Raw genomic sequence first — 27,256 nt, 5'->3', positions numbered from 1 at the left:
TAGTTGGATTAATCATTGGTAAAAAAGACATCATACGGGATTAGTGACCTGCTATATTACATTTGTCATATTATTTGGAAACAAAAGTACCGAACATAATATTTAGGACCAAAAACTTGATTTGCCAAAAATGGAATTTAATACTGTATTATTAATTGTAATATAAAGACTGAAGCTTTCATCTACAAATTCAAAATTTGTTTTTCATCACATCTTAACTCAAAACGAAAGTATCAGTACAGTTACCTCAAATTTCTAACCCTAAACCTATGACATAGAACACCAATCACTAAAACTTGCTTTTAATCTGACATAATAAGAGACCGACGAGTGGGAGTTGTGGGATTTTTATGCACAAGGTACATCAAACATTAAGTTAGTACTAGTTTGAATTTAGTCACCTTTTCTTCTACTCCTAGTTAGTTTCCTGCAAAAGCGAGTCGTCGACGATACATGGACCGGTCACGTCATCCCGATGCCGTCTCGTAGCCCTTGAAGACACGCATGTAATGTTCGCTGCACGTTGTCTGCGACCACTCTCAACCTTCCCTGATTTCCATCGCCAGCTGATGATCCGTTCGATTCCTCATTTCTCATCACTCTCTGTTTGCATTTTTCCCAGTCGTCGCCACGCAGCCAGCATGCACGGCCTCCGTGGCTGCCCTCCATTCCGAGGAAGGACACGGCGGGGTTTTCGCCAAATACGTATCTTACTCTGACAGAGACGCAGTAAGGCAACCAGGCAGCGCCACCAGCAGCATTCAGATGGGGTATGTGGACAGGATCCAGAACCACGGTCAATGCAAAGTCAACAGAGTTATGGGCTCGATCGTAGTGTATATTGCTCTTGGATGCTGACGAACTATCAGAGACCCCTTCTCTATTGTACCCCATGTGATTCTTCAGGCACAGCTCCATGCGGGATTTTTGTGTGGGGGCAGCTTCGGCTCCTTGCCCATGGCCTAATCCTTTCTTCCACGCAATGAGTTTCAAAAACTCTCTCAAGACTGAAATTGGCAAGGTCAGAAGAGTAATGAACGAAGCAACCCGAGAAGCATCGTATGGCTCTGATGCAACACGTCGGCTGAAGTAGTCGCATATCTCTCCTATTTCGGACTGAGTTAGTTCCTCTTGGGCTGCGGCCGGGTTTTGTTGCTGTTGTTGAGAATGATGAAACCTTTTCACACTGAGAACTTGGAGAAGAAGCTGAACTCTGTGAACGCTGACTGCAAACACACAGCCTCTGCAAAACCAGTTGCTTATATCAGAAACTAAATAAATAACTCAAGACTGCAGAAAAAGAAACATGTTCCACTGTGTTATTTTATGAGTGTCTAACGCAGGCAAGAGCTTTTGTACTGAGTGTCTTACCCAACGAAGAAGCGCAGGGCTGGCTGCTCCTGATCCAAATTCAATAAAGCACCTTCATTATCCTTCAAAATTCACCCGAGGATCTCCTTTAGAAGATCTGGTAATTGTGCAAATAGCCACAGTACTCCAAGATACTTAAGAACGCCTCTCAGGACCTTTTTAAGTGCCACGAGGGGGACCCACCCTCCACCATAACCACCATCATCACTAAGTCCGATAATAGCAGTATTCAGTTCCCCCCGAACATGAGCAGGGACCCCAGAACCATGTGGCCTACGTAATGGGCTACCCACATGTAAATTGGGTGCTCCTGGAAGAGCAGTTCCTATTCGGTTTAGAGCAGCTAGAGCATTTCCGGTTCCAGATATTGCAGTAGCACTTGAGAGGTTGGCACTATTTCCCGATGCACCTGACAACTGTGGAGCTGAACATGGATTGGGATTATTTGGATTAGGCAATCCAAGTGCTTGTTGAGCAACTGGAAAATTAGAATCTATGCCGTTCAATTCTTGAGCAACATGCTCCATAATAAAAGGTCGAAATTGGGGGCACGGAAGGGATCCTCCGATAGGTTGACCAACTTTTGGTGGGGTAGCTGGCTGCAACCAAACTTGAACTCCAGCAAAACACCGCATGTCAACTGCAAATTTTTTGCGATATATAATCCTAATCCAATACGGGCCTCTTAGTACCACAGAAACATCAATAGGCAACAATGAACTAGGAACGATTCCAGGACCGCCTCTGGCTGCCGCCGCTGCTGCCGCTGCCAACACAGCTGCTGTATTGCGAGTTCCAACAGGGCCTGATTGAGGGGTCATGCCAGGATTACCTCCAGGACCAGATGAAGCTTGACTAGCGTTTGCATTCACATTGCTAGGCAGACCCTGAGATGGCACATATCCAGTCTGCTTTGAAGTTGAAGAAATAGAAGCTGTGATGCCAGGGAGTCCGGAAACAGGAGCAGCTCGTGCAGGCCTTGTAGCGGCAGCAAGAGCATGTAATGGTCCAGCGGTCAATCAAATACAATCCAAAAGAGATGCAACTTCACCTCCATTAATGAAGTCTTCGAGAAACTATTAAAAAAAAAGCCCATATGTTTATGTACTTGTACAGGAAAAAACATGAGGAACATACAGAAAAATTATACGATTGCAGGGACTAGGGGGCATAAAAAACAATTCTGCAATTGAGAAACCAAGTATAACCAACTCATCCATCAAGTTAAGTTACTATTAGTAATTCAAAGAATAAACACACACAGATGCAACACATATTTCTGCATTTTTATAGTTGGAGAAGAATGTTCAATTTCTTAGATATGACATGACATTTAAGAATAAGATTGCCACAAGATAAGAAGGAAGAGTTGTTAAAACATAAAGAATGTGCCCATAACCAAATCTTTAATGTCACGTCCTCCTATAGAATTATGAAACTTCATTTGTATGGCTATGCGTCTACGACAAGCTATATTTGATATATACTTCCTTCCGTGAAGTGAGAACGAGTGGTGAAAATGTGGAACACAGAGAGATTAAACAAAATATAATTGAAGATCTCTGGGAAACAAGGGGAACAGACCTTAGTATGAGGCCAGAGCTGGTCAGGAGAAACATGCATTCTGCAGCCCTCTATACTAGAATCCCATTCAACAACAAAGCGAGCGAGAACTCCTGAGCCAAAATTAAACCACAAACTAGTAAGTCCAACAGCCTCAATTCTAAAAGCTCTTCTCATCTGTTCAGAGAATTTTTCAGAACCCTCTGTTGCAAATTTTGCTCCAGGAGATGATTTGCTATCTAAGCTAGCATTGCTATCATCTATCTTGTCATCAGTCCTTGCACCAAGTAGTTTTTGCATTCCAAGAGCAAAAGTCCTAGCATTTGACAATCTTTGTATATCAGCCACCAACTTTTCAATACTATCAGCCTCCACAGAGTTGTAACTCAATACAACACCTTCTGAATCATAATGAATATGAGAATCCACATCAGATGTATTAGCTATTCGAACACCAGAACCCCATGGAGTAGCATTGCTCCCTTTCTGAAGCTCCCACAAGTCCTTATAGTGAGGGTCAATAATCTTGACATCCCAGTACATGCTCCCAGGTCTGCCCAGCCTCAAACATATGTACTGCCATGTGTCACCTCTAGAAAAAGGAAGGCGGAACCACAAGTTTGAAGATGCACTTCTCAGACCCACCTCTTCAACATAGGGGATATCAAGTGCCTCCATCTGACTGGTCAATCGAGCATGTTTTATACACAGTGAACAATGCCTTACTATGTGAAGAAGAGCAGAGACATAAATACTAGGAGATGCTTTGCCCTTATTTGCTTCAGCTATAAGATTTGCAAAACTGGGTCCTCCAGTTTTATTAGGATGGTCACAAGATATTGTTGACTGTGTGAGAGGAAGTTGAGCTTGTGGAACTTCCTTGATTTTCCTTCTCTTGTTGGATGATTCATTCATTTCTAGAGAATGGAGTGTGGGAATAGATTTTAACATATCCAACACAGTGCGCTTTCGAGGTCTGCCATCTTGTTTGGTAACATTTTCTTGATTTGAGTTGTCGAAAACAGCAGAATCCAGTGAGGAAGCTGAGAACAAGGGAAGAGGCAAGCATTAAAAATATGATTAAGAGTACAAGAGGGTTATTGCAGTCAAAGAAACAAAAGCAATAAGAAATTATATGGATCAACCCTTACCTGTGTGAGAAGCGGCCCATGGCTTAGATCCAGAGATAGAAAAGCTACCAGACACAGCCTCAACAGAAAAGGCTTTAGATTCATTAGACTTCATGCCCATTACTGAGATCGCAGGGCCAGGACGCTGGGCAGGAAACAAAGGTCGAGGTGAGTGAAGTCCAGATACTGTAAGCTGGTCATCTATTGTACCATAAGAACCAAAGCCACCAGAATGTGGTGACCTGAGAGCAGCCAAATCTTGATTTGACTTTGAATCTGTTAATTTCTTGATAGCTTGGCTTTTGGTGGGTAGCGAATTGGTAGACCCACAAAGAGTTGAGCTCTTAAAATTGCTCAGTGCATTTTGTGATGCTTGTCCTTCCCAGTTAGGGGATGACATGGAAGGTTTTATGCTGTGAATGCTCATGATACCCGGACCAAAATTGGATGAAGAGGCCAGAGCAGATGTGGAAGAGGAGCTCTGTCCATTTGACCCTTTCGCAAGCTCAAAAACTTCGTCAACAATAGAGGAAAAACTAATGGGGTCATTAGACCGAAGCAATGAGCCATCCAAGCTTGAGTTAGAAGAAATACCATGTTCAGAAGTCCCATTAGCATTAACTTCATTAGGAATTGATAGCATCTTTCTACGGTCAAGAAGGCTCAAATTGAGTTCATCTTCACACATGTGCATCCCACAAATGTCCAGGTTTTTCACTCGAATAACTTTGCAGATGTCACCAAATGGCTCAGCTTTCCCCGATGATTCAGACTGAACTTCAATCAACTTGGGACAGGATTTAAATTCCTTATCAAGCTGCACCAACAAGAAATAAGAACCCCCGCACTCAGGGAATCCCATGAACAAAGAATTTGAGTCTTCTGCTAGGTTTTTAGGTAATTTTGCTGCTGTAAAACCATGTTCAAATACCTGCAAGAAGATATGGGCACACCTAATTAGTTTCCTCAAATAGATAATACTTAATGGAAAATATGCCTATTGGGTGTCCAACCTCTTGTGTAGACAAAGTAAAATAGCTACTACTCCCTCCGTCCAAAAAAAATACTCCCTCCGTCCCCAAAGAGTATGCACTTTGGGTTCGGCACGGGTTTTAATGCATTATTGGTAAAGTAAGAGAGAGATAGATAGAGAAAGTTTTTTAAGTATTGTTAGTGGAGAATGGGTCGCACCTCATTAGAGAGAAAAGAGTTTCCAAAATTGAAAGTGCATACTCTTTGGGGACGGATGAAAAAGGAAATAGTGCATACTCTTTGGGGACCGAGGGAGTAGACAAATTTGTAAATGACACGGGTTTCAACATTTTAGTTTATTACCTACATGGGCCCACTGTGTGTCATTTGCTAAAAGTGGCATCAGATGCATTTCAATTCCATGTCAAGTGTTTCATCACTCTTATACAATAATGGCTATAACATAGATACCTAAAATATTAGGCATCAGTAGTAGGTAAATGGAAAGCGCATTTGTATAACTGTGTATCTTACAGTTCATTTTTCTGACTGCGTTCATAATTTAGCATCTCTATAACTTCTTTTGGGATAGCAATATGACAATATCACAATTCAACTTAAAGGTACTTAAAAACTATACATACCTCAAGACCCAAGAATCTCCCAATGCATGCAAATAAATGTAGAATACTATTCCTCCTTAAGTTGATAAAAGCCTTGGCTGCAGTAATACTTCCCTGATTCAGTCCTTCTTCACACTCTAGCAGAGTTTTCGATGATATGATATTTTTTGAGGAACGAAGAAGAAAATGGCCATTCCTACAAGATGAAAGGGAAAATAGTCTTTAGTCTTTATTAGTATCCCTATTTGAAGATTGTGACATAGTATAAGATCATTTTTGGAGCTTGTTGTATCAAAACTTAATGAGTTTGTTAAATAACGATCTATTTTCCACCCCCCAGAATAAGTTAGATCCACCTGTCCTGAAGAAAACCTTATCAGATCCTCACACATTACAGTTGAGTTCATAAGATTTTTTATAACTTCATCAAAAACTTAAAGAGATCTCAAAACATCTTACGTACAGACTCATCAATTGAGCTATCCAATGACCTATCTGAGCACCACATTTCTAAGAAGAAAACAAAGAATCCTCACCTTATAAAGTAATCAGACAAACTAAAAACGATCAACTGATCGACATATTATATTGTCAATATCCTAGTGGAAAATTCAAAGAGGGTAGGCATTGGCAACAGAAAAGGAAGTAAGCAAAACCTTATGTTTATTCCGAGAGTGAAAAATGAAGAACCATAGGCACGCAAATAGAGAACTTCTTCATCATCCTGTTCCTGTGAATCAAACGCACTATCCATCTGTTAATTCAAAAATTAAATCATGGTTTAAAGTGCATAATAATGATATTTAGAAAAAAAATAATGCATAAGAACCAAATCGAGGGGAAACTAGAGATCAATCTATAAGAACAGTTTCACATATGGTGCAATAACAACCCAAATCAACAATTTGCAACTGCTTAGCTGATTATGAGGATCACTTTGGCAGGGGATGGATTCTCGGTACACATAATCTAGTGTTCCCAGAAAGAGAGTAAAGTAAAAGGTGTTTCCAATTACAGTAATGGGTCATCTTGGTTGGGACAAACCAAAAAGGAAAGTGGATCGGAGGCAGTAGTAATCAAAATTACCAACTAAATTTAGATGGGAAACATTATACTGAACAGAGTCACCATCAAATCAAGGAATAGTTGTGACTTGTGAGTTGGATACAATAAAAATCTTCCTGAGTCGAAAAACAGCGATCCAATAGTTTTATTAAAGTTATCAACTGATACAATATTAAGTGTAAAGCATCAAATGGCAATCTGAGTCAAATTATAATATTGAATTATTGTAGTTCTAGAGTAAATTCTGAAAGAGAAAAAAAAACAGACAGACTTTGTTTTTTCGGCTTTTTGGGGGGAACACAGGCTGATTTATCTTCTCTCACTAGATATAAGCCTAAGCAAACCATAGTCACTATTTAGAGCGATAATAGAAGCTCTGCCTGAAACACAAAAACGAATTCTAAATTAAAATTAGGACATTTGTTTAAAGGGACTATTTTGTATTTACTGATTACAGAAACCTCATTTAGTAAAGATTAAAGAAGCATAAGACATATGCACACCATCATTAAAATTAGTACCTTTTCATTTTCAGTTTCAGAACCATCCAAATGAAATTTAATTTGGACATCTCCAGAAGTTCTATTGATCTCTACATTCTTCTCTACTTCCTTGTATATCTCAAGCAGGCGTGTATATCTATTACAACTTATGGCTCTGAGTAGTAGAAACTCAACATCGATGCAACTTCGGTTAAGGTTAAATTCTGCCTCTTTGCCAGTTTGAGGATCAATTACAAATGTGCTATGCACACACTTTATTTGCATATCAGGACCTGGTTCAATTTTTAAGAATGGGGATGCTCCTGCTTCAGATGAAGCAATACTTTTATCAAGCTCTAGCCAGTATATGATTTTCAATCCAGGAGTCCGTAACCCAGCAGAATCAGTTTCTCCATCTTGACCAAAGGCGGTGCTCCCTCCCTGCCCTACAGTACCATCAGATATGAGTTCAAAACGAATAGCATCCTTCCATCTGCCTTGTCGAAGTGCTTGCACTTGTCTTATAACAATGTCCATAGTAAGGGCAACACAGAGCTCATGTAGAATAGAATACAATGTCATGAATGGTGCTTCTGATGCAGCCATTCTACGTTCCAAATCATCTCCCAGAGCATGTCGTCGTGATGCTTCTACTTTCACAAGTCCACTTCTCTCACCAACAAGCAATTCCAAATGCAATATTCTCCACAATGATAAGTGACCTCGATAACCAAGTGTAACTAGAATTTTAAATTCCCCATCAACACGAAGCAAGACAACCCCATCAGAGACTTTTATTTCAGTAAATTCTTTTGGCAGTGAAACTTCAAGTAACTTGGACCTAACAAGTGTATCCAGCTTCTTTAAAGCCGGACCTTGCTGGTCCTCATTCAATGTGCCCAACATGCCCACATCTTCTACACATTTTGGTAAACGCTGATAGCTTCCAGTGAGAAGAACCTCAATGGCAGAGGGAACATCATAGATGGGAGCACGAGCTTGTTGTAGTCCCTCATGCATAAAAAACATGGAATCTGCGGCTTGAGAGAAACAAGTTTCATGACTGGATAGAGTTGATGAAAGTTGTTGGCAATATTGTATCAAAGGAACCTGTGATTCCAATAGCAAGAGAAAAGAAAAAAAATTGTATTAACACTTGCTTTCTTTACCCAACAAAGAATATGAGCAGGCTAAATAACATATAGTATCAAACATAGGATATTTACTCTTCTCTGAAATTATGATAACGGAATACAATATGATCATCGGCAAATTTAGGAAAAAGTAGCTTGTGTAAATCGTCAGCCACCTATCTGATGAGCTACTGTTTAATAGGAAACAATTTGCAACAGACACTGTAAATTGTGTTATATACAAGCTAAGGGTAGTTCCACCAGATTAAACAAATTCACTATGTGGGTCCTCAGAAAAAAGTGAAATTTAGATCCTCTAATCAGAATCAGCACAGGAAGGCACACTATCTCACAAGCAACTCTTATGACTATATCACCAATTTTACCAATAACTTCAATCATCAATAAAGTCCCAGTTCCTAAATTTATAAGATACACATATCATATTTAGTCATAAACTTCCCTCCCACACAAGTTAAGCTAAAAATCTTCTTATATACCTGAAAAAACCTGCCCTCCACCCCCTATTTAACTGAACAAAAAGGAAATCAAGAATTTCATAACTCAGCTACTTAATCTATCATCAATTCTATCCAAGATAACCTAAATTCCTCAATATTTCAATTGGACAAATCCACCACAAGTCCAGAGAAACTAAACAAGCATTGTGATACATATCAATGCTGAAAATAGCTGCAGCAGAGAAATAAAACTAAATTGATAAACAGAAAACATCTGCTGGCACCACTTAGCGAGGACATCAAGACGGAGCATCCGCTGCTGAGTCTTAACAATGTACTTGAGAATCGTGATCTTCTTCTCGGAGTCTGGCAGCGACTCCGAAGACTTGGATTTGTCGACCAATTCCTTGAGCGCGACATAGGACTCCTCCGCGGCCCGCCCAACGAGAGCAGCGAAATCCACCGCCTCCTGCCCTGCCTCCGTCATGATTCCCCAACTGAATTACCACTTGATTGCAAGGAATCGTTCTGACAAAGAAGAGGAAGAAGAAATCATCAGTTATTATGATTTAAAGAGGAAAATTGATTTAGATCGTTACTATGATTTAAAGACCACCGAGTCAGACTGGTGAGCGACGAAGGTTTGGATTTCATTTCAACATAACTGAAAATTGATTTTTCTTAGTAATGGTAATTCAAAAAAAAGAATACTTCAGTTAATATAGGTAGTCCGTCAATTAAAATTAATCTTATATTGAAATAAAATTTTATTCTAATTCTATTTTACATATTTTTTCTCTTTCTCTTATATATACTTTTTTGTACTAATTTTACTGACTTTCTCGACGACTATGCTGCGCCGCCACTTTGTTCTTAGCCGCGGTGGTGAAAGTGTTGAACTTTGAATTCCTAAGCCAACCCAACCCGTCTGAGTAACTGATTTTATTTATTTTATTTTATTTTTTAAATTACTCTGTGTCTTTACATTTTAAAGTTAAAAACAAGTATTACTAGTATCTTTTTAAACAAGATATTGGAATGTGTATACTACAAACAACAAAAATGTAGACTACATTTATCAACTAACATCATAAATTTTGAAACTGTTATTAAACGATCAAAAGTAATTATGTCAATTAATACAACACCAGTTATGATAATGCTCCAATTCTCGTGAGATCGATCAAATTCACATAATTTTTTACTAATTATAATATCCAATGTTATGGTGAAACAAGTTTACGGTTATGATTATGTATTTTTTTTGAATTTGTGACAAAAATTGACATTCCTAAAATAATTCAAAAACTTTAAATTAATGTAATTCTATTGATTTATTTTTTTTGCTTGTATAACATATGTCAAATTAAAAGTGATTTTATGATTATAATGAAATTTTAATTGCATAAGTTCATAGAAATTTTCATTAAAAAATAGTATAATACATAAATATATTTGTCAACTATCATTATAATGGAGTAAATTCCATCTTATGCTAAGTGCTAAAACAAATCTAATGTTATGGACTTATGGTTGGTGAAATAAATCCAATGTTATATAGAAATGCATTTTCAAATTTTATAATGGTACAAATGAGAGTTGTGAGCTACCCTTAATTCTAGCAAGTTAATATTATGATGAAATGTATGTTCGTATTTGTAATGGTACAAATGACAATTGTCAACGACTCTTAATCCTGATGAGCTAATCTAATTTTGGATAGTTGATTCCTTGTAATGCTACCACACACATATATAAAGTAATTTCTCCTTCCATCTTAACTGATTTTTTTAGAATATCCCACCATAAGTCTACAAGTGTGTTAATTTTTTTTGTTTATATATATATATATATATCAAAAATCAACACTTTTACTCTCTTAACCCACTAAACATAATTTTTTTTTCTTAAGTCTTGTGCCCAAAAAGATTGTAGGATGGATGAAGTATATAATATCTTTTTTCATTTTACTTCTTTTTTATTTTATTAATTATGCATTAAAATTCATGTCTAACCAAACGCATATATTCTTATGGGATCGTGTGTGACGGAGTATATATTTTCATTTTTTTAAGTAAATTTTATCGTCTCTGGACTAAACTATTTGCATGCACGAGACTCTAAACTAAAAAAATTATCTCCATAGTATGAATAGCGTATGAAGAGTCATTTTTAATTATTTGATAGTAGTTGTTTTATTAATGCAAGGACCACGTGCATAATTTATCGATCATTAAATGAATAATCATGATTTCCATCTTAGTCTTTACAGATGGTGATATATTTGACCACGTGCATAATTTATGGAGGAGTTAACACACTTTAAAAATTGAATCATCTTGATTTCCATCTTACAGTTTATTACGTTGAATTTAATACTAATATTCACAAACTATTAAATCAGTTTTTACGCTGAATTTAATTTGATACTCTTTTCAGCTAATTGATCGCTATCTTCCATCTTCTGCGCAAGTCTCCTGGTCAATGTTTATGACGCACTACTCAAGTGATGAGTGTGTGAGAGATCATAGAGCTTCATATTTGAAACTAGGTCCTACAAAGCAGGAAGAACACCCATGTGTATCTGGAGAATCCAGCTGATCTCCGATTTCATTGATTCATCTGCAAATCCAATCAAATGGGGTGTTCTCGGGGACTAAATGCTGCAATCTTTATTGGAGCTACGTTACTGATTTTCACGGAATCAGTGGTGGGTCGTTTCGTGGTGGAGAAGAACAGCCTGAGGGTGATGTCGCCAGATAGCATAAAGGGCACTCATGATACCGCCATTGGCAATTTTGGGATTCCACAATATGGTGGAAGCATGGCTGGAACTGTGGTGTATCCCAAGGATAATCAGAAAGGATGCAAGGAATTTGATAATTTTGGGATTTCTTTCAAGGCTAAAGCTGGAGCGATGCCTAATTTTGTTCTCCTCGATCGGGGAGGTACGCTCCTTTCTTCACCTCAATGTTAAGGTGTAACCGACATCCCAACTAGTCAAGAGACCTAATTTGATTGTAGGAGTATCTTACTTGCTTTCTAACTCTGCTTTGAATCCGATATTACTTTTGGGTGCCAGTTCGAACTTCGAAGTCTTGGTCACGTGAGAGACTTTCTGTTTATGTGATGCTTTTTTGATGTTTGGACTGAGTCGCTTCGTTTTATTCTATTGATTTTTATATCCATCTGATTTTGACAGTTCTTATCTTACAATGGTTATTTAGTCAGTTGACAGATAATGTTCTTGTTTTGATTTCTAGGACGTCTTGGAATTTTATTTGTACATTTTTTGGTTGGTGGGTTAAAAGCGCCATTTTCTCATCAATTTTATGGGATGCTTCCCTGCTTTGTTTTAGACTCAATTCAACTGTTATTAATTATCCTTCATGTCCGCTGCAGATTGTTTTTTTGCTTTAAAGGTTTGGAATGCCCAAAATGCTGGTGCTGCGCCAGTTTTAGTGGCTGATTACATCGATGAAGCATTGATCACAATGGACTCGCCTGAAGAAAGTTCTAAAACCTGAAAAATATATGACAAACATAACAATTCCATCTGCATTGATCGACAAAAGTTTTGGCGAAAAATTGAAGGAGGCGATCAATAAAGGTGACATGGTAAATGTGAATCTTGATTGGAGAGAAGCTGTTCCCCATCCAGATGATCGGGTTGAATATGAACTGTGGACTAATAGCAACGATGAGTGTGGATTCAAGTGTGATATGCTGATGGAGTTTGTGAAGGATTTTAAGGGTGCAGCTCAGATTCTCGAGAAGTCTGGTTATACTCAATTCACGCCACATTATATCACATGGTATTGACCTCAGGCATTTACCGTTAGCAAGCAGTGCAAGTCTCAATGCATAAACCATGGAAGATATTGTGCTCCAGACCCTGAGCAAGATTTCAGCACAGGTTACGAGGGAAAAGACGTTGTCATTGAAAACTTGAGGCAGCTATGTGTGTTCAAAGTAGCCAATGAAACTAAAAAACCTTGGATGTGGTGGGATTATGTTACAGATTTCCAAATTAGATGCCCCATGAAGGAGAAGAAATACAATAAGGAATGTGCTGACGGTGTCATCAAATCTTTAGGTGGTTATTGATGTCTTTCTTATTAATTCACATGTCTTTGTTGTTGTAATCATCTACTAATATTGCTTGCATATCAGGGCTTGATCTGAAAAACATTGAAAAATGCATGGGTAATCCAGATGTTGATTCGGACAGTCCGGTTCTGAAGGAAGAGCAGGATGTTCAGGTGAGTATTATGAAATTTCGAAATAGTTTTAAAGTGAAACATTAATTTTGTTTGTGCCACCTTTTTTTCTAGGATGACTGAATAAAATTTCTGAGATATACAAGTCCTGCAGGTCGGCAAAGGCTCACGCGGTGATGTAACCATATTGCCTACCCTCGTGGTGAATAATCGACAATATAGGGGTATGTCCAGTGTTTAATATATTACCCCTCATATTATAGTTATCTAATATGTCTACTGTACAGGAAAGTTGGAAAAGGGTGCTGTATTGAAGCCTTTATGTGCTGGTTTTGAGAAAACTACAGAGCCATCTGTTTGTTTAAGTGGTGGTAACATAATTTTAGAATAAATAGTACCATAACCAATTACATCGATTATATCTACAACTGACTAGGATTTATTGCTCTGGAAACTGCAGAAGTTGAAACAAACGAGTGCTTGGATAACAATGGAGGCTGTTGGCAAGACAAGTCAACTAATATTACCGCTTGCAAGGTGCTTGACCATGGATTTCTGATCTTTGGAGTAGTTGCTAAATTCTAACATCCATTCTATGCACATCCAGGATACATTTAGAGGAAGAGTGTGTGAATGCCCAGTAGTTAATGGCGTACAGTTTAAGGGAGATGGCTATAGCTCTTGCGTTGGCATGTACACTGGAACAAGCATATTCACTATATTTTGTAGTGACAATGTTCCTAGACACATCAAATTGATGCCTAAAAGTTAAAATTTTCTAATAATGAATGAGAGTACTAAACATAAATGAAGTTTTTTCTTATGTTCCCATGCGCAGCAAGTGGACCTGGGCGCTGCAAAATCAGTAACGGTGGCTGCTGGCACAAGACCAAAAATGGGATCACTTTCTCTGCTTGTGTGGTTGATTTCTTGTGATGTTTGGATATTATTTCCAAAATTAAATATTAGGCCAGATAGAAACTTTTTTGGTGTTCCTGTTTAACAGGATAGTGCGGATGGGAAATGCATATGCCCACTAGGATTTAAAGGTGACGGTGTCAAAAACTGTGAAGGTAGGAGACCTTGAGCTTTTGATGTATTCTGGATAGGTTTTATACCTGTGTCGTTGTCTGTGTCTGTCCTGGCACACTTTTCTTATGTCCTCTCTTCGGTGACTGAATAACTCCACTGCACTTAGTTTTGTTACAAAAAAATTATAAAATTAAATCATAGCACTTCACTAGTAAGCGGCCTATATGACTTCAACTAAGATAAATTGCAATTTAATGTCTTCTCAGATCTAACTTCATTAAATATTTTGGTTGAGTTGTAGTTCTAAATTTATCCATTTGCTTCCAAATGCTTTGGTCCATATGATCAAACAGATAACTGGGGAATATGATGCTCTCTGATGCATGTTTCCAGGAACACAAATAAAAACTTTTGACCTCTACGATATTTCCGTATAGGTGAATGAGAATTGAGATTTTTTTTGAAAAAAAATCATACAGTGAGCTATAGCATTAAGATTAGTAAAATAATGTAGTTCACATTCTTCTGTTGGTATGCTAGGTCTTGCTTGGATCTGAAAATGAATAATAGGGCTGAAAAAATATACCCACTGAAAAAATTACAACTGATGCTAACAAATACGACTACTGCAAGACCTTAGTTTCTCAGCCCTTCTTGTTGCGTGTACTGTTCAATGTTTAATCAATAAGTCAATTTATGAAGAATGCTAGTTACAAAGTCATACACACATAATACTACATTCATAGGCTGTTTCACTGATTCACTCACAAGATTGATGCCTCTGCAATTCCCTTTTGCTATCATTATGGAACAATTTTAAGAAGTTCAGGATGCAATATAGAATTTGATGTCATCTACGGAGAGTTGAGTATGATTATTGGCCAAATCTTGCTTGCAAATTGAAATTTGTGAATGTGAGGCTAAATATCATCACTTTCTATTATTGGCCAAGTCTACAGTTTTCTTGAAAAGAATATGTCCTTCCCTGATTTTCTTTTCTACATACAGATGTTGATGAATGTAGCGAAAAAAAGGCATGTCAGTGCCCTGAATGCAGTTGCAAGAATACATGGGGCAGTTATGAGTGCTCCTGTAGCGCAGACCTGTTGTACATCAGGGACCATGATATCTGTTCTTCTTTTTGTTGAATCACTGGTTCACTTTTATTCTTCCGTTTTTATTCTGATATGCTTCTTGTGCAGGTAAGAGGGCTACCGAGGTCAGATCTGCCTGGACTGCTGTTTGGGTCATTTTTCTCGGGTTGGCTACGGCTACCTGTGGAGCATATCTGGTGTACAAATTCTTTTATAATTTCTCGATCCACATTTAGATGACAGGTACTCTAAATTTGATTACTAATTATACTGTTTGAACTACTTGTCTTGATTTATACTACTACTTTTTAGTGGACATTTGCATTCTCTTTGTGTGTGGACTTACTATTATTGCATTCAATTTCAGTTGGACATCTGTATTTTAATTCACTATATAAGATCTCTACATGTATTGTTTTTGTCTGGCCTTTGTATGCTGATATTACTTATATACTCCCTCCGTCCCGGACTACTCGAACGTTTCCTTTTCGGCACGGAGATTAAGGAATGAGTGATAGACAAAGTCAAATATTACGGCTGTAGGTGATAATTTTTACTAAAAATGGAAAGAGTGCAAATAACTTGGGACGCCCAGAAAGGAAATAAGTGCAAGTAGTCCGGGACGGAGGGAGTACTACTTTCTGTAGTTATTTTATAGATTTGCATTAATGCCTATGATTAGTTTTAAGTTGTTATAATACGTGTTCTAATGGATTGTGACACCATAGTGAAAAAAGTGAGAACAAATGCACTGTTTATTTGGTCTAATAACCCCTCTTTAAATCTTCGATTTAGTCACATCTATGAAATTTTGATAATTCTGATTCTTTGCCTTATATTATTCACCTGATAGATCTTTTATTATCTACACTATAATTTTCTTTGTTCTTTTTTAAAAAATCAATGTGATCTATATTTTGTGCATTCACTGTAGCTACTAATTAGTAGCTACAGTGAGGTACGAAAATAACTTATCATTCAATGTTGTAGAATTTTTATTTCTGCATATGCAATAATTTACAAAGGTTTATAACTACTAGTAGACTAGTAGTAGTGGCATTGTTCAGATTTGTTTTCTTACTCCAAAATTTGTCATTGCCATTAATTTATCCCCTCTGCAAAGAATATGGAAAGAGAGAGAGAGGTGATGGCCACACATAGTAAAGATGATGAGTTATTGATTATGTGCTTGTTTATGTTATTTAATGCTCTGCTACTTCTCTTGTCTATTGCAGATTTGCAGGTTGGCAGATTTGCAAGGCTGAACTGTTATGTTTCAAATATGTGTTGCACTTTTTAAGAAATATTTGGACCTCAATTATTAGTACTACTACTTTTTATGCACGTAGGATTTTAATGTAAGATCATTATAACATTGGATTTTTGTTATTCAAATTTACCATTTTATTTGAATCAGTTGTTTATATAAATTTTGTTGGATGGTTAATAGCAATTTAATAATGACTTTTTTATATTGAAAGTGGAAATGTAATTATATATTTAATAAAGATGTAAATATAAAAATTTGAAGGACTAAATGTAATTTATAAATATTTATAGGATGCAAATACAAATTATAGCAATTTGGTCAAAAGTATAAATCAAATAAATATAGGTGGGAAGTTGTAATAATATATATTTGTGGGGTTTATTTGTAAATTTTCGTGCATTTATATAGTGTAGTTTAAACTAATAGTTTGTGACACCATACATTGTGATGACAAAAGTTATTTCTTGACACTTTTTTAGTGTAACAAAGAAGGATTTATCTTCACACTTTACTTGTTATCACACTTTTTTTCTTCACACGTGCAATAAGTGCCATTACACCTAAAGTGTCAAGATAATGGTTTTCTAATTGCATTTATACATGTCATAGTATGTGAATTTTCTAGTAGTGACATGATTCGGTATCTTGCTTAATGTTTCTCAGTCGTATATGGACTCGGAGATACGGGCTATAATGGCACAATACATGCCCCTTGACAGCCAAAACGGAGTCGTAAATCATGTAAACGAAGAGCATGCTTGAAGATGGCGAATATGCGTGCAAGGGTGATGTAGGGCGCTCCAACAAGGTTGGGAAGATAAGAGTTACTCCATGTATATTAGTGAAACTTTGCTGGGACAATGAAATTGACCCTCAAATGTATTTGGTGCACAGAAAGAAAGGTGATAGGTTTGAACTGTGTACATTTTAGCAGATAGCAGTTGTGTACAATAGATAATGCATCAAAATACCGATTGCCTTTTTCTTGATGTAAGGAGAGACGCCCTTGTTATCACAAAAGTGAATCTTGTTTTAATTTAACGTGGTGAAAAACTAGGGTGTTTTATGGAACTTTTTTAAATGATTTTTTTAGGGTATGTTTATGGATATTTAGGATGAATAGTGATGATTGAAACATTTATTTGAATGCGTTAAGTATGCTGATTTTTTGAATCTAGTCAAATATTGGTTATTGTGATTACTTAGTATTAAGTATATCAAACATTAAAAACTAAAAGTATGATTGCTAAAACAATGCCTTGAGACACTCTCCCTCCAACAAAAGAAATACACAGAAACTCTTATCATTTGAATATTACTCATCCTTCATGGCTTATTCCATAAGAACAGTGAGCTTTTTATGAGAGAACCTAAAAAATTTATCAGTCCTCATCAATGAGATATAATATGTCGTCTTTGCCTCGGTTATATTTTAGTGTACATGTATTCCAAAAAGAAAGAAAAGAAAATCAAGAATCCATTGCAGAAATGGCTTCCATTAGGTCTATGATGTGGTATTTATTCACAGAAAAGCTCGTTCTCATCATCATCTGCATCATGATTGTGGTTTTGGAGAGGGAATCTTCAAGTCAAGTCCTAAATCCATTCCATTGTAGGCAATAGGAGAATACATCCATAGATCATCTGAGCTCAAAAGCTGCATATATCCACAATACAAATGGTGCTCAGTGTCAAGATTGGCTTATCCCGAAACCTTAACATTAATTAACCAATATTAGTAGTACTTTTTTTACCTTAATCTGCAGCTGCAAGAATTTGACATATTGGACAGCCTCTTCAAGCATTGTACTAATATCAACCTTAGTTCCATTTGGCACTAGGTTCTGCAAGATTCTCAATCTCTCATTGATTCTCTCTCTCCTTTTCTATAAGATTGTGAAACAACATAAGGTGATTGAAAAGATGAAAATGGTGGTCATACAAAGATTGGAATTTACCCTTGCATATAAGCTCTGTGGATCAGTAGCTGATCCCCTACTAGCTCTAGCCTTGCCCTTCATATCCTGAGCTCCACTTCTCCTCGAGCTCGAGCTCGACTTTGAAGCATTAACGGATTCGTCCTCTGAGCAGCAGCCGCTCAATGAGCTCTGTCTGTGAAGCACCAGATTAGTGCTAGTAGTATTGTTGGTGTCATTTTCATCTTCAGCCTTTGCACATTTCTTGAGCCTCTTGATTCTTTGAGACTGCATTGCAAAACAAGATATCAATACACTGCAAAAAAAGACTGAGAGAGAGAGGAAGAGGCCTAGTTAGTTTACTTACTCCTGTAGGGATTTGAGGCCTTTTCTTGGATATATGATGAGAATAGGTGGTGATGTGTGATGATTCTTGAAGAACTTCTCCGGGGAGCAGTTTGTCGTCTGAGTTTAGGAAGCAATCGCCTTCGAAAACACTGTTCTTGGCTTCAAGCAGAGAGTAGTCCATTGCCATCAAAGAGGTGGTGTTGTGACTTAAAGAGGGAAAAGTGATGCTATTGTTTCCAAGAGAAAAGGAAAAGATGGTGGTGGCATTGGTGTCCCAGAAAGCACCACTCGGGACAGAGCAGTTCCCGAGCAGCTGAGCCATGAAGTCCGCCTCGTCTGAGCACATCCCGTTAAAGCTAGAGTTCCATTCCCCTTCAAAGATTGCTCCCACAGTTTCCATATATAATCAATCACAATTAAGCCTTAGGTCTTTTGTTTTCTTAATTGCTTTAGAAAATGAATCAAGGTAACATATATATTTATACTCTTAGCTAAGTGGAGTATTTCCTATTAAAATTAGACAGCTAAGAGAAGACTTAGTTCAAAAGCTTTGAGACAACCTGATACACAGATTTAACCAATATCATAAATAGGGTTGGCTAAATATATCGAAATATCAAAATACCGCAATTATCGTACCGAAAAAATACCGGAAATACCGAATTTGCGGTATACCGCAAGTTGCGGTACGGTATGATACCTTACCGATAGATTTTCCTATACCGCGGTATACCGCAATATACCGCATTTACGATATTTGCCAAAAATTTGATATATATATTATATTTAAAATTTATATAAAAAATAGTTAATATGTTAAAATCCCTAACCTTGCTTTCATAGTTTAGTTCAGCATCCCCCAACCCCAAACACACTCACGCTGAGATGCAAATCAAGTCCACTGTATAGATTTGATTGTGGTGTAGTTTAAATATTTTGGATATTATTTAAATAGGTGAAATTTTATTTTAAATATTTGGCTAGATAGAATTTTTTTGGTATGAAACACAAGTATAATGGTATGTCATACCTTATTTCTGTATACCGTACTCGGTATGTCATAGCTTATTTCGGTATAACATAAAAGTACGGTATACCGCAATACGGTACGGTATACCGCATAGACGGTATGATAACGGTATCGGAAATAATCATACCGAATTTTTGGTACATGCGGTATACCATAAAATTCGGTAAGGTATAGGTATGACATTTTCTCATACTGCAATTTGCGGTACGGTATGCGATATGACAATTGCGGTATACTAAAAAATTCGGTAAGGTATAGGTATGGCATTTTTCCATACCGCAATTTGCGGTACGATATGCTATGTGGCATTCTCGGTGCGGTATACCGTACCGTGGTACCTTTGTTATAAACCAATCATTTGATCAAATTATGATTAACTGACATCAGATCTTTGAGTCTAGATTTGGTGAGTAGAGAGGGAATGACATCTGGACAACGTGGGTGTCGTTTTCGAAGCATTAAATTAATGCCTAAATAAGTGGAATGACAGTTAACGATCGTGGGGGTATATCTTCCAACTACATAACTAGACATAATATCTTCCCAGCTTGGCTGCTGCTGTCGGCAGTGGAGCGCCCTATAAGCCGCCCTAAGCATTTTCTTTATTTAAATATTTAAATAATTATAAAAATTGGAAAAAAACCTTCATTTTATTTAAAATTATTACATTACAATAAGAATTAAAAAAATACGCATTCTCAACGACGGCGGTTACGGGCTCAAACTTCTTCAATCATATCGTTCATAAGCTGAGCATGGTCTTGTTGGTTGCGCATTGAGGCCTGTCTAGACAGAACCTTATTGAAGCCCGTCGGTAATCCTCGAGCGTGGGGCGCGGTCGCCGTGCTGGAGCTAGATCCACCTCCAGTCGTCATCGTGGTTCATTTTTCTTAGTGAGAAATTATCGAAATATTCGTATGGAATGTGAGAGATGAGAGAAATGTTCGTATGAAAAATAGAATGACAAACGAGGTATAAATAGACAAAAATTCGAAGAAAAAAAAATAAAAACGCGTTGCATCGTCCGCGCTATCGTCCGCGTCGCCCACGATGGGCGGAGGATGGGGTGGACGATGCCGAGCATCCGCAATAGCGGAAGTCAGGATGGACGTCCGCTATTGCACCAAAAACGACGGACGCGGACGTCGGCGACGACCGAGGTCGTCCGTCGGTTTCAGCTGACGTCCCAAATTTTGATTTAAAAAAAAACTCTATATATACTATTAGAAATTGGCACTAACCCCTTAAAAGGCCTTATAAGGGGGAGGGTTATCCATACTTATATAGATTAGATGAGATATTCACCAAGTCGATGTGGGACAGAATTTTTAGAGAATTTAACACCCCCCTCACGTGTGGGCCGGAAAGGACATATGTCTTCCATCACGTGGGTAGGCAATGCAAGAGATAAGAGAACCATCATCGATGTTGGCCGCAAAGGACATCAGTCTTCCACTCGAGAGGTAGATAAGAGATAAAGAGAAAACCATCATCGACTTGGGCCCGCTCTGATACCATATTAGAAATGGGCCACTCACCCTTTAAAAGACCTTATAAGGGGGAGGGTTATCCACACTTATATAGATTAGATGGAATCTTCATCAAGTCGATGTGGGACAAAATTTTTAGAGAATTTAACATATACGGCTCGTTGCAAACTCTATAAATACGATTTTTTAAAAAGCTCTAACTCATGTATTATCGTAAAAAATGAAGGCCTAAAACAAAAACATATCATATCTTCGGGACCCCCGTTCGGCTAGCGGCAAACTATATAGATTCAAGGCATAACATGTACTTTGTTTGAATCGTTTTTTGGTTTAGGATGTTTTTTTTGGTGAACTATGTATTTTTTTTAAAAATTTAAATATGTATGCTCTTTTTTGAAATAAAATGGTTGCATTTTTCCCGTATTCATGTCGAAATTTTAATTTCGTAAAATTGCATATTTGTGAAGTTTGATTATTGTGGATGTCTGTCGGGATGTCCTTGTGGATATCTGCTATTGTGGAATGTGATGTCCTTATGACGTGGCAGTGTTTTGGGGTGTCCTTATGACGTGGCAGGAGGTGTTTTGGGATGTCCGCCGGGACATCCGTCACTATAGTGGATGCTCTAACCAAAAAAATATGTAACCAAAAAAATATGTATCCAAACATAAATTCCTCAACTCTGCATTTCGGATGAGAGAGAAGTATACTTTTAAAAAAAAAAAATTATTTGAGGCGTACGCTTCAAACACGCGTAAATGGGCATAATATATGCTTATAATGGATACCACATTAGGTCAAGATTACATTACTACAATTCAACAGCTAGGCAAATATTAATATTGAACAGGGAAGAAGTTTATTCAAATTAAGGGATCAAAGATATTAGTACGATATATGTAGCTCAGTAGCTCTATCACACTACTGGTGATACATGGATTTGCATAATGCATTGATTTGTCGGAGCCACATTGGATCATGTTTGTAAGTAGTAGTATTAAATTACATCTCTTGTACAGATTGTAATAATTAAATCTAAACAGACTGGCCTGAGCTGGAAAATTAGAGGTAGAGATACATTTATATAGTTTTTTTTATGTGTATTATTTCTGGAGGGGAGAAATTCATAAAAGACGTAGTAGTACTTATTTGTTCCACAATTTTCAAAATTTGAATGTAAACAAAAAATTCTTAATTGTCCTATGATAACTTCTTTTATGGCAACTCCAGTGCTAAATTAGTGCACACGATGCATCGGCATATATGGTGGAAATTATTTAACTTTGATTTCATTTTCTTTTATAAATTAGAGTTTCCTAAATATCTTAAATTGTTTCAATATTTATTTGCTTTTCTAGTTAATTGGTTTGATATTATTTCCTTCTCACACTTATTTGCAGTGTCATCCCTTCCCCCAACTGATTAGACAGTTCATATTCCATTTTCGCAAAATCCTCGCCGTTTTCAACAACCAACAAGGACCATATATCGTTTGTGGCTCTGATACCAACTGATATAATCTTTGTTGCTTATTAATGGACGACAAGGATTGTGAAGAACAGAGTGAAGAGTCTTGATACGCTGGATGAATGACGCCACAAACCGGATGGAAGAACTATTTGATAAGTTGTGGAAACAAGTGTGAAATTCGTTTGAAAAGTCAAGATAAAATTTTCCAATAAATTGAAAATTCAAAAGAAAACTCAAGAAAATTTATTTAGGCAAAGAAAATTTTAAACACAAAAAATAATACTAAACTTAAAGGAAATAAACTAAGAAACTCTAATTGGTAGAAGAAAATAATATCAAATTCATCAATATTGGTCAATATCTTTTCATTTACTTATTTTAATTAAGAAAATAAAAATATCGAAACAAATTAAGGGAATTTAAGAAATGCTAGTATGGACAAGCCAAAATGAACAAATTTTGTTATTTTATAAACAATTAATTTCTACTACTATTAAATTTGTAAATAAATTAATTAGCGATATTAAATCATTTGTGGAGGGGGCCAAAGACGACCTAAGAGCATCTCCAATGCACGGATGTCCCACTCGGACATCCACTAGGACTTCCCAAAAACACATCTTGCCACGTCACTAAGACTTCTCATCCCACTGCCACGTCACTAGGACTTCCCCTGCACAATCCGTCATTCACATCGCCCTTCCCACTAGGACTTCCCGCAATAAAAAAAATCACAATTATTTAATTACGTAACGGAATTATAATTTTGACACGGAATACGGAAAAATTGAGAATGCTTCATTAAAAAATTACATAATAAAAAAGAAAAATATATAGTCATACAAAAAATATAACCTAAAGCCATTCTCGACTCACTCCGCGTTATCCTCGTCGCCCGTGCCGCCCTCGCCGTCGCCATCGCCCGTGCCGCCCCCGTCGTCCCCGCCGCTAATCTCGGCGCCATCATCTCCAATGGGTGGCATCCCCAAATCGCGCCGACATCCATCGATGACATCCTTCAACATCCTTTTGTACACAGGATAGGTCGTGCTATGCCACCTATGCATGGTCCGGACCAAGCTAGTCGTTATCTGCGCGCGGGCGGGACGGCCGTACTCTTCTGGGGGGGAGCAGGGGCCTCCGATTGGACCTCGAACGACCCGCTACCGCTGTTGCTTCCCCTAGCCATCCGCTGCGCAGCCTTTTGCCCAATCGGGCGACGACGACGACGGGAGTCTGATTGAGGTAGCGGGGCCACTTCCTCGGCTTCTGGGAGCTCGTGCGAACCAGCACTGCTGCTGTATTCAACTGAAGCGTTGATCTTCGTCCGCTTCGGCCAGCCCGATTCGCCACCCGCACAAAACTTTTGGGAATCCTTCACCACGAGATAGGCCTCCCACTGGTCGAAATCTTTGAACTTCAAGGCTCTGTCGGGGTAATGCGCAAAGGCACAGTTCTTCACATCCTCCTCGGACATACCGCTGGTTGCCTGACGGAGGTTGTTTTGGTAGAGGCCAGCAAATCGACTAAGCTTAGGCCTCAACCGCTCCCACTGTTTCCGGCATTGTTCGGGACTGCGACGCTTCGCCCCAGCCGTTTATGTGTGAGGTAGGCTTCAGCGATGCGATGCCACAGTCTGTCAATATGCTGGTTAGCACCGACATAGGGATCCTCGACTATTGAAACCCAAGCCTTCGCAAGTGCGACGTTTTCCCACACGCTCCAGACCGTCCTCTTTCCCGTCTCCTACTCATCCTCCTCTGCCACCGTTCGCGAGGAAGAGCCCGTGGCTTTCCCCTTGGCCCTGCCCCTTGCCGCTGATCCCACATCATCGGGAGTCTCCCTGACCGGGGATAGCCCCAACTCCTCAAAAGAGAAAGTTTCAATGCCGGTGAACTGAGTCTCCGGAACAATACTGGAGGGGGAATCAGTAGACAGCATATCGATATATGGGCGATAGACATTCTCCGCAAGTGGTTCAAGGCCCCTGCCACCGCCTCCCCCAGGCATGGTCTGCATCATCCCCGGCATCATCTGTCACGACCGCCCTTTAGGGTTAATAAATACGGGCGATCGTGATTAAAAGAATTAAATAGAAAGACGAAAAGAATTAGGGTTTCAACACAAGATGGACCAACAATTAATATCCAAATAAATAAGCAAGAGTTTAATATTATCCAACAAGAAATTCAGAACATCCAATACCCCAACAATTAAAGTTGTCGGCCCAAATAAATCATAATTTAACGACACGTCACAGCGGAAACGACCAAGAGAAAGAGTGACGTCATGTGTGACGACACAACGACACTCAAGGTTCAAAGACATCAATAACATATTAGGTTCACTTGCTCAACACCACCACATCCTCGTCGCCGCTCAACCTGCACATAGGGAAAACACATGCAGGGCTGAGTACTATAAGAATACTCAATGGGCTCACGCCGAAAACATTTTCAATAAAAGTTGTCAATTTATCATGCCATACTTAAGTAACCGTCGGGGTTTAGCTTTAGAAAGGCCCGAGGCACTAAAATCATTTTCCCATAGTAAAAGTCGACTGATCAGTCATTTTCCCATAGACGTTAGCCATATCTGCCAATACATGACTTGGAATGTGGCCACAAACCAAGCCACTAGACCGGCCAGCCCGTACGCTAGCACACGATCTACCATAGGTGTACACTAGTCCAAGTAGGGTTTGCGGCCCTACGAGGACCCGAATTCGATTTATATAACAATGGCCCATAGCCATATCAGATAGGCACGTAAAAATCAAATCACGGCATGATAAACACAGTTTCATTTGCATCGATAAAATATTTAGGACATTGTCCTTATTTAAAAGAAAGCCCACCTCGAGTGCTTAATTTGAAATTACGTTCTTTCCCTTGCGATCACGATTCCCTTGCGATGATTCACCTTTAACAATTTATATAATAGATAAATCAACACATTGTTTCAAACAAATAACCAAAAATGCATGCATCCTAAGCAACGTCTTTTATCTCGGTTTATTTCGGTTTTCGGTTATTCGGCAGCCGCTTATGCCCCAATTTTCCTCCGTTGGCTCCTCGTATTTTCTTAATGATATCGAAATAAAATCCCCAAAATTATAAAAGTGTGTAATTAAATTATCGCAACCTTTTTCCCTTGAACTATATTTATTTCGGGCTTAGGATATAATTATTCATTCGTTGAAATATTCCGGAATTAATTAAATAATTCCCCACAATTAATTTAATTATCAACTCAAAGATTTATTTAAAAGCTCCACTTAACTATTTCTCCACCCTTTTATCTCCAATTAAATTGAAAAGCCTAAACAAAATTAATTGGATCCCGACTAACCAAATCCTACCATTTAAATTAAAAGGTCCCAAACAAAGCTTCTTTTTTTTTCCTAATGACAACGCAAAAGCTCAAAATCAATTAATCCCTAGCCCAACTAATAAGCACCTTTTTTTATTAAAGAGGCCCAAATTCCAAAGTGAGCCCAAACATTCCCCATCATCTACACGCTACCTCTCTCTCCCTATCTTTCTCTCTTTCGACAAAATTAAGGATTGCAGCAGCTCTGGCGTCGCCTTCCACCTCCGCCGTCGACCGCCGCCCTCCGTACGTCGCCGGGAGAAGCCGCTGCCACTGCACAGATCCGCGCCGCTGCTGCTACTGCTCGTCGGGAAGAGGCTGCTGTCGCCCAATTCAGCCGAGCCGCCGCTGCCGTCGTCCAATTCATCCATCGCTCATCACCAAACCAACCCCGAACAGATACCACGCAGCCCCGATTAACCCCGATTTCAACCGAAGTGATCGGTTCTTATTCAAGGTTGTTTCTTTCTGTTCCTGGTTTGATTTTAAAAGTTGCGATTGGTTTTGACTGTGCGATTTGATCGGTGATGCTTGTGGATTAAATTGTGTGGGGAGTGAAGTATAATGATGTGTATGGAGCAGAATGCAGTAATTCACGTTTTAAAATTGGGTAGGAAATATACCCCTTTGAATTGAATTTTGGTTGAAGTTCACACGACTGAAGCAGGTTCTTGGGGCTGGAGAATTTTGATTACTGTCGATAGCAACAATTTGATGTTAGATTCTGAAGCAGGAGAAAAATTTAGATACCAACGATAGAGCATAATTTACCTTGGATAGAAGTTGAAGAAGACGGATTGACTGCAGAGAACGATTTAGGGAAGGAATAACTGATATAGGATTTAATATAGTGGGAAGGGGGTTGGGGATATGGGAGAGATTTGTGGGAGAAGTGGAGGACGGTTTCAACGAGGGTTAGGAGAATAATTTCGAATTCTTCCTCCTTTTTAATAGACGTTATTTGGCTGAAATTATATTTGTTTTTGGTATTTTATTTGCAGATTACGGAAGAGGAATATCTTTTCACGGAGGAGGAAAATCTGCGCAGCATCTTTAATTAAAATTGGAACCAAGGATATTTTATTTTAATCAGTTTAGTTTAATTCACCGCCCATTGTATTTTATTTTAAAACGCGCAGTCCTCAATTTATTTATCACGGACTGGACTTTTATGTTAATTATTTAATTTATCGGATCCAACACGGAATTGAGTC

The 27,256-nt window shown here is 38.2% G+C and overlaps 1 protein-coding gene, 1 long non-coding RNA gene and 2 pseudogenes across 2 annotated transcripts; 1 reads left to right on the top strand and 3 right to left on the bottom strand.

Moving 5' to 3' along the window:
* Nucleotides 1–183: 183 nt before the first annotated feature.
* Nucleotides 184–9,465, bottom strand: LOC121788105 (annotated as a pseudogene).
* A 1,719-nt stretch (nucleotides 9,466–11,184) lies between these two features.
* Nucleotides 11,185–17,415, top strand: LOC121788095 (annotated as a pseudogene).
* Nucleotides 17,416–17,834: 419 nt separating this feature from the next.
* LOC121772001 (transcription factor bHLH84-like) lies at nucleotides 17,835–19,247 on the bottom strand. Its single transcript, XM_042168917.1, has 4 exons — nucleotides 18,700–19,247; nucleotides 18,375–18,620; nucleotides 18,171–18,302; nucleotides 17,835–18,073 (listed from the first exon to the last, which is right to left on the bottom strand). Exons 1-4 carry the CDS (start codon nucleotides 19,078–19,080, stop codon nucleotides 17,972–17,974), a joined length of 861 nt encoding a protein of 286 aa, XP_042024851.1. The 5' UTR covers nucleotides 19,081–19,247; the 3' UTR covers nucleotides 17,835–17,971.
* A 6,872-nt stretch (nucleotides 19,248–26,119) lies between these two features.
* On the bottom strand, nucleotides 26,120–27,037 carry LOC121762850. Its single transcript, XR_006042293.1, has 2 exons — nucleotides 26,814–27,037; nucleotides 26,120–26,736 (listed from the first exon to the last, which is right to left on the bottom strand). It is a non-coding gene; the product is annotated as an uncharacterized LOC121762850 (long non-coding RNA).
* Between the last annotated feature and the right edge of the window lie 219 nt (nucleotides 27,038–27,256).

This window comes from Salvia splendens, chromosome 2 (genome assembly GCF_004379255.2).
Source record: "Salvia splendens isolate huo1 chromosome 2, SspV2, whole genome shotgun sequence".
Classification (NCBI taxonomy): domain Eukaryota; kingdom Viridiplantae; phylum Streptophyta; class Magnoliopsida; order Lamiales; family Lamiaceae; genus Salvia; species Salvia splendens.
The sequence above is the reverse complement of the archived record's forward strand: the minus strand, read 5'-3'. Positions and strand labels throughout refer to the sequence as shown.